Source organism: Vigna unguiculata, chromosome 10 (genome assembly GCF_004118075.2).
Source record: "Vigna unguiculata cultivar IT97K-499-35 chromosome 10, ASM411807v1, whole genome shotgun sequence".
NCBI lineage: Eukaryota > Viridiplantae > Streptophyta > Magnoliopsida > Fabales > Fabaceae > Vigna > Vigna unguiculata.
In genome coordinates this window covers 39407693-39418652 of record NC_040288.1, presented here as the reverse complement: position 1 = coordinate 39418652, position 10960 = coordinate 39407693, and the positions used below count along the sequence as shown (strand labels likewise).

At 34.7% G+C, this 10960-nt stretch overlaps 1 protein-coding gene across 3 annotated transcripts; it reads right to left on the bottom strand.

Annotated features, from left to right (window-relative positions):
* Positions 1-327: 327 nt before the first annotated feature.
* On the bottom strand, positions 328-9198 carry LOC114166727 (serine/threonine protein phosphatase 2A 55 kDa regulatory subunit B beta isoform). Of its 3 annotated transcripts, XR_003600014.1 has the most exons (15): positions 8707-9198; positions 7143-7246; positions 6932-7030; positions 6730-6849; positions 5599-5805; positions 4158-4249; positions 3841-3959; positions 2505-2628; positions 2154-2277; positions 1698-1766; positions 1520-1611; positions 1361-1438; positions 1207-1277; positions 773-1102; positions 328-648 (listed from the first exon to the last, which is right to left on the bottom strand). XR_003600014.1 is itself a non-coding variant. In XM_028051512.1 (14 exons), exons 1-14 carry the CDS (start codon positions 8816-8818, stop codon positions 966-968), a joined length of 1548 nt encoding a protein of 515 aa, XP_027907313.1. In that variant the 5' UTR covers positions 8819-9198; the 3' UTR covers positions 328-965. The 3 variants fall into 3 exon arrangements, 2 of the variants coding, with proteins under 2 accessions (XP_027907313.1, XP_027907314.1); XM_028051512.1 differs by having other exon boundaries at positions 328-1102; XM_028051513.1 differs by having other exon boundaries at positions 328-1102; positions 5602-5805.
* Positions 9199-10960: the final 1762 nt, after the last annotated feature.

Below are 10960 nucleotides of genomic sequence, written 5' to 3'. Positions count from 1 at the left end.
AGTATGGGGGTGCAGGAAAAAAAATGGAGCTGTAGAAAGAAATTCTCTAATTTAAGTGGCGAAAAGAAAGAACATCTAATAAAGAGGTAGTTATTCAACATTTAATGGTTCTTTAATATAACACTTTGCAAATGCAATGGTTAAGCATTGATCACTATTAAAATATCATCCATTTTCCAAAATATAGCACTTCACAAAACAGTTAACAGAAAATTACTGAGCAACCAAATCATGAAATTGATTTTTGATAACGTTACATTCTGGACTCACGGAAAAAAGTCCAACAAGTGAGAAAACCATAAAAAATTGGTAGCAGAGACAATCCAGTTTAACCTACATCATTGCAACCTAGAATTATTACTTCCTTTTGACATTTTACACAAAAATTGACCAAGTGCAGCAAAAGTTTTGAAACAGTGACAAATTAATTCCCAACAGAAAAAAGAATCAATGAAAAAATGATGCACTGCAGGTTTGCACTGCTCCATCCCACAAGACATCTGGGTGAAAAGAAAAGAACTACATTTTATCTTTTTATCCTAGAGGCAGATATTGAACATCCTTTAGTATTTGTTGTAGGAGAGCTACAATCACATTTTCTTCTTCATTGCAAGCCAAACACAATATGAAGCATTGACTGCACCTTCTCTTTTTACAAGAAGATACAGAAAAAAAGGGGGAAAGAATATTAGGGTTGGAAGGAGGAAAATTGAAAAAAAAAATAAAAAAGAGATTATGCTGCCCATCCAGAAACAAAATAAGTTCTGCCTACCCAGGAATTTTGAAACAGCCACTTCTGGATCTTTTTCTAAAAGCTCCTGCTAAAGATTTTGAAGGGCACTTGTAGTGTGAGTTAATGTAGCCTCCAACTCAATGGTTGGTAAGAAGGGTAAAGAATCCTTCTCCAAGCAACCCAAAAACAGGTCAACCAAAGCAGATACATGTCCTCCAATCATCTTTCTTCCTCAGGCATAGTACATGTATAAGCTATTTGCAGCAGCACAAGCAATTGAATTCTCAGTTGGGTGCCATGCTAAGTGCAGCAACTTTGTAGTGAAATCAAAAGAATTCCCATTTGCATCAACTCCAGTGCTTTCTGCTCCTGTTCAAGATATAACCAAAACATTGCAAGTCTTGGTTGATATAATACTATGGGAAGAACAAGTTATAGCATATGATCACACAGTAGTTAAATAGAGAACTAACCACGTCTTACAACTCTTGTTATACTGTTTCCCAGTGATCTAGAAGGCCTTGAAGGGGTTGGAACTTGACGTCTGAGGAAATGAAAAAGTTCATATAAATGCTACAGTGCCTGATTAAACCACAACGATTTTTAAAGCTTCATGAATAAAATTACCTCATTGGATTTTTACTGGCTTCCAAAGTTGTAGCCTCGGTACTTCCAGGAACACAACCAAACACACGGAATAGATTGCTGGCATCAAATTGAACAAAATAGTAAGATGCAGGCTCAACAGTATCAGAACCACAGATAGATTAAAATTGAATCACACACCTGTAAGAGCCAGTTGAAACTCGCAATCCATCACCACTTAGACAACACTCAAACTTATCAAAAATTGAATCATTTTCATATAAATCACAAAGCTGGAGAAAAATAGAGCCCGTTACTATGACTTGATAAAGAAAAAGAAATTCATGGCTCATTGCTTATGTGAACAAGGGAACCTAACCTTTGGCCTTAAATACTCATGAACTTGGAATGTAGCAACTGGGCCAGAATCCATATTGATGTCCCATAACTGACATCCAAGTAAAGAAGATGAAATATTGAGATCAGGGGTTTAGATCCTAACAAGTAGATAGGGTATCCAAACAAAGTACAACAAATGAATGACACAGCATACTCTGAATTGAATGCCCCAGGAACAAAGAGTTGTAAATTAAATAAAAATTGAACAGAAAAATGTCGGACCATGGATATCATCAACCACCGTAATTGTTTTCTGACAAATACCAAATTTTCCATAAAATTAATTGAACTTGATGACTCTTTCACCCTAAGCAAGAATCCTATCATTGAGATCAAATAACCATGTTTCATGAGGTTCAATTCAATAAACTATACAAATACTCCCAACAGCTTTATCAAAGAAATCATGGATTTTGGAATAATAAATCTCTCTAACCTTTAGGGTCATGTAATCACGACTAAGTATATATCTTCCATCCTTTCCGAATTTTATGTCCGATATAGAAGCAATAATCTCTGTGAAAAATGATCGGGATCCAGGGGCCTCCTGTTCCTCAAATCTGTACCATAAACATTTTTCTGAGTCTACCAGGGACGAGAAAAATTACATAAATGTACACATGTAATATGAGAGTCCAGAAAAAATGTTTTCCTTTATAGACAAAAATTGGTTTCCCTTGTAAAGAACGAGTTGAATAATCTATTTTCCTTTAATTTTCCCGATAAATCCAACACTGTTAAGTATGAGCTATAAGGTAAACCAATAACATGCAAAAGATAATCTTACAGTTTGGCATGAGAATCACATAATGCTGACTGCCGCAAGTCAACAAGACGAATTGAACCCTTTGAACTGCTATATGCCAATGTATTACAATGTGTAGGGTGAAATTCTGCTGATGTTATAACCTCTGCAAGAACAGTATATAAGTTCAAAGCTCAACCAAAACTACAAAAAAATAGAAATGAGAAGAGTAACTTAAAAAAATAAAAATAAAAACCTTCAATTTATGAAACCCAATCCACAAGATTAGCAAATTTTTATCTCTTTAAAATTCTAACAAGTTTTAGTATGACAATGAACAAGTTCTATTGCTGGGTCTGTTTTTGGGGAAGGGGCCATAGGTGCCAGTTAGGCATTAAACCATGCCTTGCTTGATCCACAAAGGCATGCATAAGGTTCGGGTGTTGTTTACCTCATCCAAGGTAACACCTTGACATCATAGACACACCATTTTGACATGTTAGCATTGTTTAGTAGAATGATGGGGTCCACATAGGTTTAGGATTTTACTCATTCCTACAGGATTATTAATAGGAGGTCTGTTCAAACTAGTGTGATGCTTGGTTTTAAGCAAAAAATCAGAATTACAAAGTCTGACAACATATTGCTATCTGACTGACAGTATGCTGCAATCAAATGATATATGCAATAACAGCAAAGGTCATATTTCCTCGGCAAACTTCATTAAAAATTCAATTATTAAAAAGCCCAACATCATTAAAGTTTACCCTCAAACCCATCAAATCTAAACACTAATACCGCAGATATTATTCGCAAAAACCAAACAGCCATCAATCCAACCTTAAAATTCCATCCAATTGTGTGTGAATCCCCTTACTAAGACATACAACCAATGAACCTCAGTCCACCTGTTATGTACTCTTAATTCTCCCGGAAAACCCTGATTCTGATAGGTTAAATTAAATCCCAGTCTTACTTCCGTTCAACATCACAAAGATCAGGCTAGAACAATTTACGCACAAATAAAAAGACCTCAGATAACTGCAACTCTGATGTTGTCATCACTTCTTTAAAGAACAAAACTAACATGATGGTTGTACTGTTTCCCCGTCAAAATGGGCTAAGCATAATGTTTCATCTCAGTGACTGTTTTCATTTTTCAACAACTTACAAGGCCCTTGATGTCTTCTAGACAATTAAATTGGCATTTTGGCAACCAGTATTATAATTTGATTTGATTAGATAGCAGTAACACCCACTAGTAACTAGATACTACTTCTAAGTTTTATTATTTAAAATTTAAATGGATAAACTATGCCAAGTAAGAAACAGATGAACATTTTCAACAAAGCATAAAAATACAATAGGGAAGACTTACCAGTCAGATCCTCCATATTTGCAGGCTTTACATCAACAATATTAAAACTTTGATTGCTAATTTCCAAGTTCCAAAGATTTATTCGTAAATCATCAGCTGATATGAAAGTTTCGCCATCGCTAGAAGATATTTGAAACATACCATAGTCCAGTTTGATCAGATTTCAGAAAATCGTGATAGGCAAAATAATGGAACAACACACTATAGAAGTTGTCAACATTTTCAAATCAACACTACATTTACAGAAATAAAGATGACCAAAACCAATATTCAATGCTGAACAGTTTTACAATAGAAGCCACAAGGTTTCAAATCACCTGTTATTTGAAATAGAATTAATATGATAATCATGTGCGTGGGCATATACTCTTCGGCATCGAGCCACCAAACTCGTCTCATGGCTGGTTACCTACATATTTTACAACCAATGGGTAAGCATTAATTGAACTACAATTCAAACAAGTAATTGCAAATGTCAAGGCTTGAAAACTAGCTTCACTACATACTAAAATACAGTCACAAACAAGGACGGAACAATCAACAACTGAGAAGAGAACAAGTTGGTTACGATTTAGGTGCTGAGTGTGAAAGGAAATATAAGGAGAAGGAGAGGGGGTATTTCAAAAAAGTACAGCAGTTTACTGTTGTGAAGTAGTTTCTGCATGGCAGAATGCATAGTTCGTTCCCCTGGAATAACCATAGACTCTAAGCTGATCTGATTTTACCTCTACTAGAATATTGGTCTCGTAATCCTTCATTTTCAAATATAAATTCTGGAATCCTAATAATGTGTAACTTAGTATAGGGATTTGATTATTTTCCTGATGCCTCCTTAAAGATTTCTTCTGAAATAAACTAGAGTTTAGGGTATACAACATCTTCTATGACATTCTAATGGTAAAAGTATTATTTAAAATAAATTGGGCCTTTAAGACGTTATCACCCGACCAAAACTAACATGGTATTAGGTTGGGGGAAAGTAGAGGACATGGGAGGGTTGGAAGGTCATGATGGCAATGGGGCGGGGCAAGTGCGGTTTTGACTATCTCCATCCCCATAGAATGAAAATTTTGTCTTATTATATACATCATCCCCTTCAGCTAAGTGTACAGTAACTGCCCTTTACTATTTCAAATATTAAATAAATAATATTTTTACAAAAAAAATTACAACAAATTAAACATGACATTATCAAGGATTAAATGTCAAAATGACACACTTTCTAAGGGTTTACACATCAAGGTTTTTAAAATAAAATGACCAAAATCTCCATACATTTTCTGTGCAGGAGTGGGGTTATAAGGGTTCAAAATTAAGAGATGGTCTTATTTTCCCTCTTCTCTCCCTCTTGAACCAAACATAATAACCCTCCCTTTAGAATCCCACCCTCCACTGCCATCCTTTGAACCAAACATCGCATAAATAAGCAATCTTAAGCAACACAATGAAATCAACAAACAAACATGCTTCTTGTAGTTGCAACACGCCACATACATTCAACCTATATCTCTCATGAGATATATAGCATACGGAAAGGTCATGACTACATCCCCATTTTGAGAAACCCCTCTCCAACAATAAATAACTGTCCCTATCAGCTCGAGACAGGAGGTAGATCCTTCATCATCATAAGCACTGCTGAACTTATAGCCACTTTCATGTTAATTAATCAATTTTTGGGTTGTTCATACCATAATTTCTTATCACCAAGAAACAAATATTGAAAAAAATAAATAAATTGGAAGGGCTGAACACAACTACCAATGGTAATCTTAGTGAAGGTATGCCTCCTGGTGGAAATGAGAAATCGTTGCTTAAATAATTGTATGGTCCATCTGGAGATACTCCATTTGCAAGAAATGATCTAGAGCTACTGGAACTACTTGAACTCGCAATAGAGCCATTTCCCATTGCTTTAGGATCGACGTTCATGTCAGAAATTTTCTTGACCTTCTTTTCTTGAACCTATTTAACTCTCAAGGAAAAAAATATGAATCAGCCTATAAGCCAGATCAATCATGTGAAATCTTAAAACAGAAGCAAAAAAAATCCAATCACAGAACAAATTCATTTTGAATATATGCTCAAGAAATCCATTGGGATCATTGAACAGCATAGCCATCTTGCACATTTGTTTATCCTCTTAAAATATTGAAAGTACCAATCATTTAATCAATTAGACATTACAATGACATACTAAATTAAAAAATGTTTCAACCGTGTAATTTCAAGTATAATTGCTTAGGAAGGAAGTCATGACATTAATGGATTTCAAAATGAACAGTTGACACATATATGCACCCATACAAAATGGTTCAATATATAGGAACTTCTAGAATTTGGGCATAGGACCTAACCCAACCCCACAAACTGGTTTCTGTGGTAAGGTTTGCCCAAGCTTTATTTGAGTCGTATCTATAACCAGTGTGAGACTAAACAGCACTCAGAGTCTACAGTTAAGGCAGACCCCAACAAAGTCCCAGCTGCAATTAAAGCATGTTTTCGACACTTCCTAGACTCTCCCCCACACTTAGGACCATGGGTCCGCAGGAAGGCAAACACATCTGCCCAAAAAATGCAATTGTGCACTTGAGTTAAGAATCTAACTTAACCTTACAAATCAACTTGTAAAGTGATTTCAACCATAACCAATGATTAAAAATATAATTTGAAATTTGCAAAAGTTAAGCCCAACAACAGATTCCATTACAACGTAGACGTTCATGAGCCTTGTAAGCTACAACATATGTCCACAAACAGATATAAATTCAAGACATGTAAAACAAGGAACCAACCTAGTTCAACAAAAATGTAACCATGTGTGCCATTAATAAATAAATTGACTTTAAATTGCCTTCAACATTATATAAACGAGCATTCACTTCATACCTTCCAATATTTGATGGTTTTATCATTTGTAGATAGAAGGAATAAAGCACCATTGGCGGTTTGACACCATTTGATTTTGTTAATTTTCTCTTCTATTTCCAAGCTCTTAAGATAGTCAAACTGAAACAAGTACATGCCATAGATATTAACAATTCTGGTCCTTGGGTATTTTATGGAGCATTAACTGATGACAGAAAATTACCTCAGGCTCATGACTCTGAAACTCTGTTTTATAACGGAACTCAGGATGTCTACTAATAGAATAGTCCATCCTCTCCAAATCCCTTCTTGATCCACGATGCTACAAGATATAGTAGTATACATAGATATTACAAAATTAAGGATGCAAGATGGAATCTTTCAAAACTAAGTTTCGTTATTAAAGAAATTGCTAAAGCAAAAATCAGACTTACATCTTTTGTATCTGTTCTCTCAAAGAGAACTACTCGACCACCTCGATCACCGGTAGCAAGATGATCACCAGACTTGTCAAACTCAATAGCAGAAATAATGTCCACTGTAGAAAGAAAAAATGCGTAAATAATTAGGAAACATACACATTAACCTGCAACAAAAGCTAACCCAATCATGTCGATCACTCCACACTACAAGCCTTGACTTGACAATTAAGTTATTGGTGTCAATATGATGAGAATAAATACCCAACAATAACCCATCAGGTTCAGATCATCCGTGTTGAAATTGCTATTCTTTATAGTGTCTTAAACCCTTGTACCATGAAATAGATCTTAATTACAGTATGAGATGAGTATTGCATTTTTGCATTGAGTTATATCAACTTTTGAAAAGCAGAAGATTTAGTGCTTAAAGAAATTAAGTCTGTTCTCCACGTCCAAACCTGTCCAAACCTCTACAACTACAACGGTATCACCGTAGCCTTATGGTGTATTATGTCAAAAATTTCCAGTGCTATCCAAAATTAGAATCAATAAGTATACAATATTTTAAGAGAACTAAAATCTCTAGTTCTTCCCTCAAATAAAAAAATTTATAACATGAATATATTTCACAGTTCAATTACACTGTGTCCATAAAAGAAACATCGTTCTAATCTGATTCCTTTCTAATCTGAGTCCTTGTTAATCCCATTTTTGGTGAGGATTGGGAAATTGAACTTCAATGATACTTGGTGGTTTACTTTTCCTTAACCATACTAAGAATACAGCTCTTCGATATGACCAAAAGGTATGCACTTGAGGGACAATGTTTCTGAACGAATATATGTTACCAGTTGCAGCAATGAAAATACCAATTAGCAAGAGATGCAATGTTGAAATTGAAACAGCATTGCAATAAAATATTGTGGTGCAACCATCATCCTCATCTTTCCTCAAAACTACCCAACCCAAATTCTAAAAGCCACCTTACTATAATAATAAGGTCAAATATCTAACTAACTATTACAGAAAATGAAATCATTGCTTCAGTTTTGTTGTCGATATATGTTATTATTCTCGTTGACAGAAAATGCTGTTTCTTCCTCTGCATACAGACAAATACCTACACGCCCATTCTTAAAAATATCGACAAAAATCACTATCAAAATACTCCAACAAATCAAACACCACCAACCCGAACTCTGAAGTCAGACTCCAATGTCACTCACCAAACTCCACACCATTAAGATCTAAGACCTAGAGTCGAACTCACAATAAAATCGAAACAAAACCAACCTTAACCAAAACCAGCATCATAAGTCCTCACAGCTCGGTTTCAAACTCATCTCTCCAACCAAGTAAGAATCACAATGCAAAAACCAACCTCCAACCACTACTTCCCTCCCGCACAAATCAAAAAAACACTCTCACAATCACACAGCGATTAGGCAATGACCCAGAATCCAAAATAACAAGGGAGCAACGAAACATGATCCGAAACAGATCGAAAGCAAGGAACCAAACCCTAATCCCAACACATCAACAACTGGATCCGACAAAGCAACGTAGGAACAATTACCTTCCTGAACTTCCTCCCCCGCCGTACGTTCCCCGAAAACCTGAGAGAATTTCCACTCCAACGGCTGCGGTGGACCCGCCGGAGCTGCCACGACCTCATCACCACCGTTCATTTCTCAATCAACGGTTCTCAGAAAATCCAACAATCTCTATCCAACAGAGCGCATCGAAGGTTTCCTTCCCGGTTCTCACAAGATCATAGTTTCAGAAACACCCACTAAACAAAGATGCAATTTTTTTAATCTCCTTTCATCCCCTTCTCTGGATTTCCAGTTCAACCATTGGAACGCCCAAAAAAACCCAATTTTTTTTCTCTTTCTCTCTCCTGAAACCTCAGTCCTTTCTCTCTCTAAAAGGAGTAAAATGGGAATTTTTTGGGATTAAAATGGCCGAGTAATCGGTTCTTTGGGTTTGGAGATGAAAAAGAAAAAACACACGCACGCACACACACTCTTCTATGTCTACTCTCTCTCAATAATAGGTTCCTGTTTCTTCTTTTCGTACGTAAAAATATATATATAATTTCTCGGTCCATGATAACCTCACGCGTCGGTCACGCGGGGTTGTGAAAGTGACGCCTTTGGCTCAACTCTGATTGGTGGAAGGCTGAAATGTCGTCACATTTAACGTCCGTGACAGAACAGTTATCAATGCGGGTAAGGTTAGGGAATAATTTTTAGACTAGTTGAATTTTTCATTAATTAACAAATATTTGGGAGAGAACCACAAAATTGATAATGAACAAAAAATATTTAAGGTGAGATTCTGAATTTACTTTCATGCCCTCACCTTTATCTCCCTCAGATATTCTTTCACCACCCTCCTGAGATCTTTCATCACAGAAAAGTGGGCCAGTGTAAAATAGATTAGGGCATGATCCAACGGATGAGATTGATAGGGATTTTCAATGTAAGTAAAAAAAACAATTGAAATTATGTTGCAAAAGTGATGAATGTATGGACATAGAAGTATAAGAGTGTGATTGATGTGTTGTTAAGTGCTTCCACTCTTTGGTCTTATTTGTCTTCTTCACTATAATTTTTCTACATAATTATTATATGGGAGAATCATATTCTATTTGACAAGTGTGATAAATAGAAAAATTAGTTCTTCAAATATCTAACATGTTAAGCTATTTTAATTCTCAAGATAATTACTTGGTCTTACCTTTTGTGTTCTGTTTTCTCTTTCATTTGCATTGTGTTTTTTTATCTTATCCTCATCATGACCAAACAAACATTTGGGTGTCGTACGATTGGCCAGAAAAAGTGAAAAACAAACCACGTTCTTGGAAGGTCGTGGGGTTATTTATTTATTGCTAACAAAATAATTATTTTGAAGAATATAGATACGTTTTTTAAAAGATCAATTTTTGAATTTTCTTTAAAACAAATAATCAACTATATATAATCTGGTTGTATCAAAATTGCAATTAGAATGAGAGATCTTATGAATCTTTTAGAGGAGATCACTAAATCAAAAACGGTTCCTACATATCAACAAGATATAAAATTAGTGGGTTATGATTTAAAGTTTATCCAGTTTTAAAATAAATATGAGAAGTGAGAACTGATAAAAAAAATATTAATCAATTGATATTAATTGATTTAAATTTGATAAGATTCTCTTTCCAAAAATTTTGGTTTGGAGTTTCTACTTTCTTTCCATCCAATTTGAGTAAACCTAATATTAGTAAACTAATTTTAAATGTGATGGAATAGGGAAATATTTAGTAGAGAGTATAAAATTACAATAAGATAGAAGAAAGCTGTGATAGTCTTATAAATTAAAAATTATAGAATTATATATCACAATTGATCATATATTTAAGATGAATGAGACCGAAGAAGTTTCAATTAACCCTGACTTATGATGGTGGTTTTGGTTAAAGTTTGCGTTTTTAGCTTGTGAATGTGTTGCTAACTTTTTGGTCGAAATGGATTGGTTGGTTTTGTTTCGATTTTAATGTGAGTTCGATTGCTAGGTCTTAGATTTTAATGGTGTGGAGTTTGGTGAGTGGCATTAGAGTCTAACTTTAAAAGTTGGGTTAGTGGCGTTTGATTTGTTGAAGTATTTTGATAGTAATTTTGTCGATATTTTTAAGAATGGAGAATTCTACATATCTATATACATAATATAGATATATAGAATTTTATTTTTCAATTATTACGTAACTCTTAATTTATAATGAGTATACAAATTTAGTATATCGATTATCCCTTTATATCTATTTGTGATGAAATAAATAAATAAAT

What these genes read in the sequence shown, in the direction of transcription:
- LOC114166727 (XM_028051512.1), bottom strand. Translation starts at nt 8,818, where the DNA reads ATGAACGGTGGTGATGAGGTCGTGGCAGCTCCGGCGGGTCCACCGCAG. An exon ending in CACTAAGATTACCATTGGTA is followed by an intron (nt 4,250 to 5,598) that starts GTTGTGTTCAGC and finishes TAAAATATGTAG; the next exon opens with GTAACCAGCCATGAGACGAG. An exon ending in AAATATGGAGGATCTGACTG is followed by an intron (nt 2,629 to 3,840) that starts GTAAGTCTTCCC and finishes CTGTTCTTGCAG; the next exon opens with AGGTTATAACATCAGCAGAA.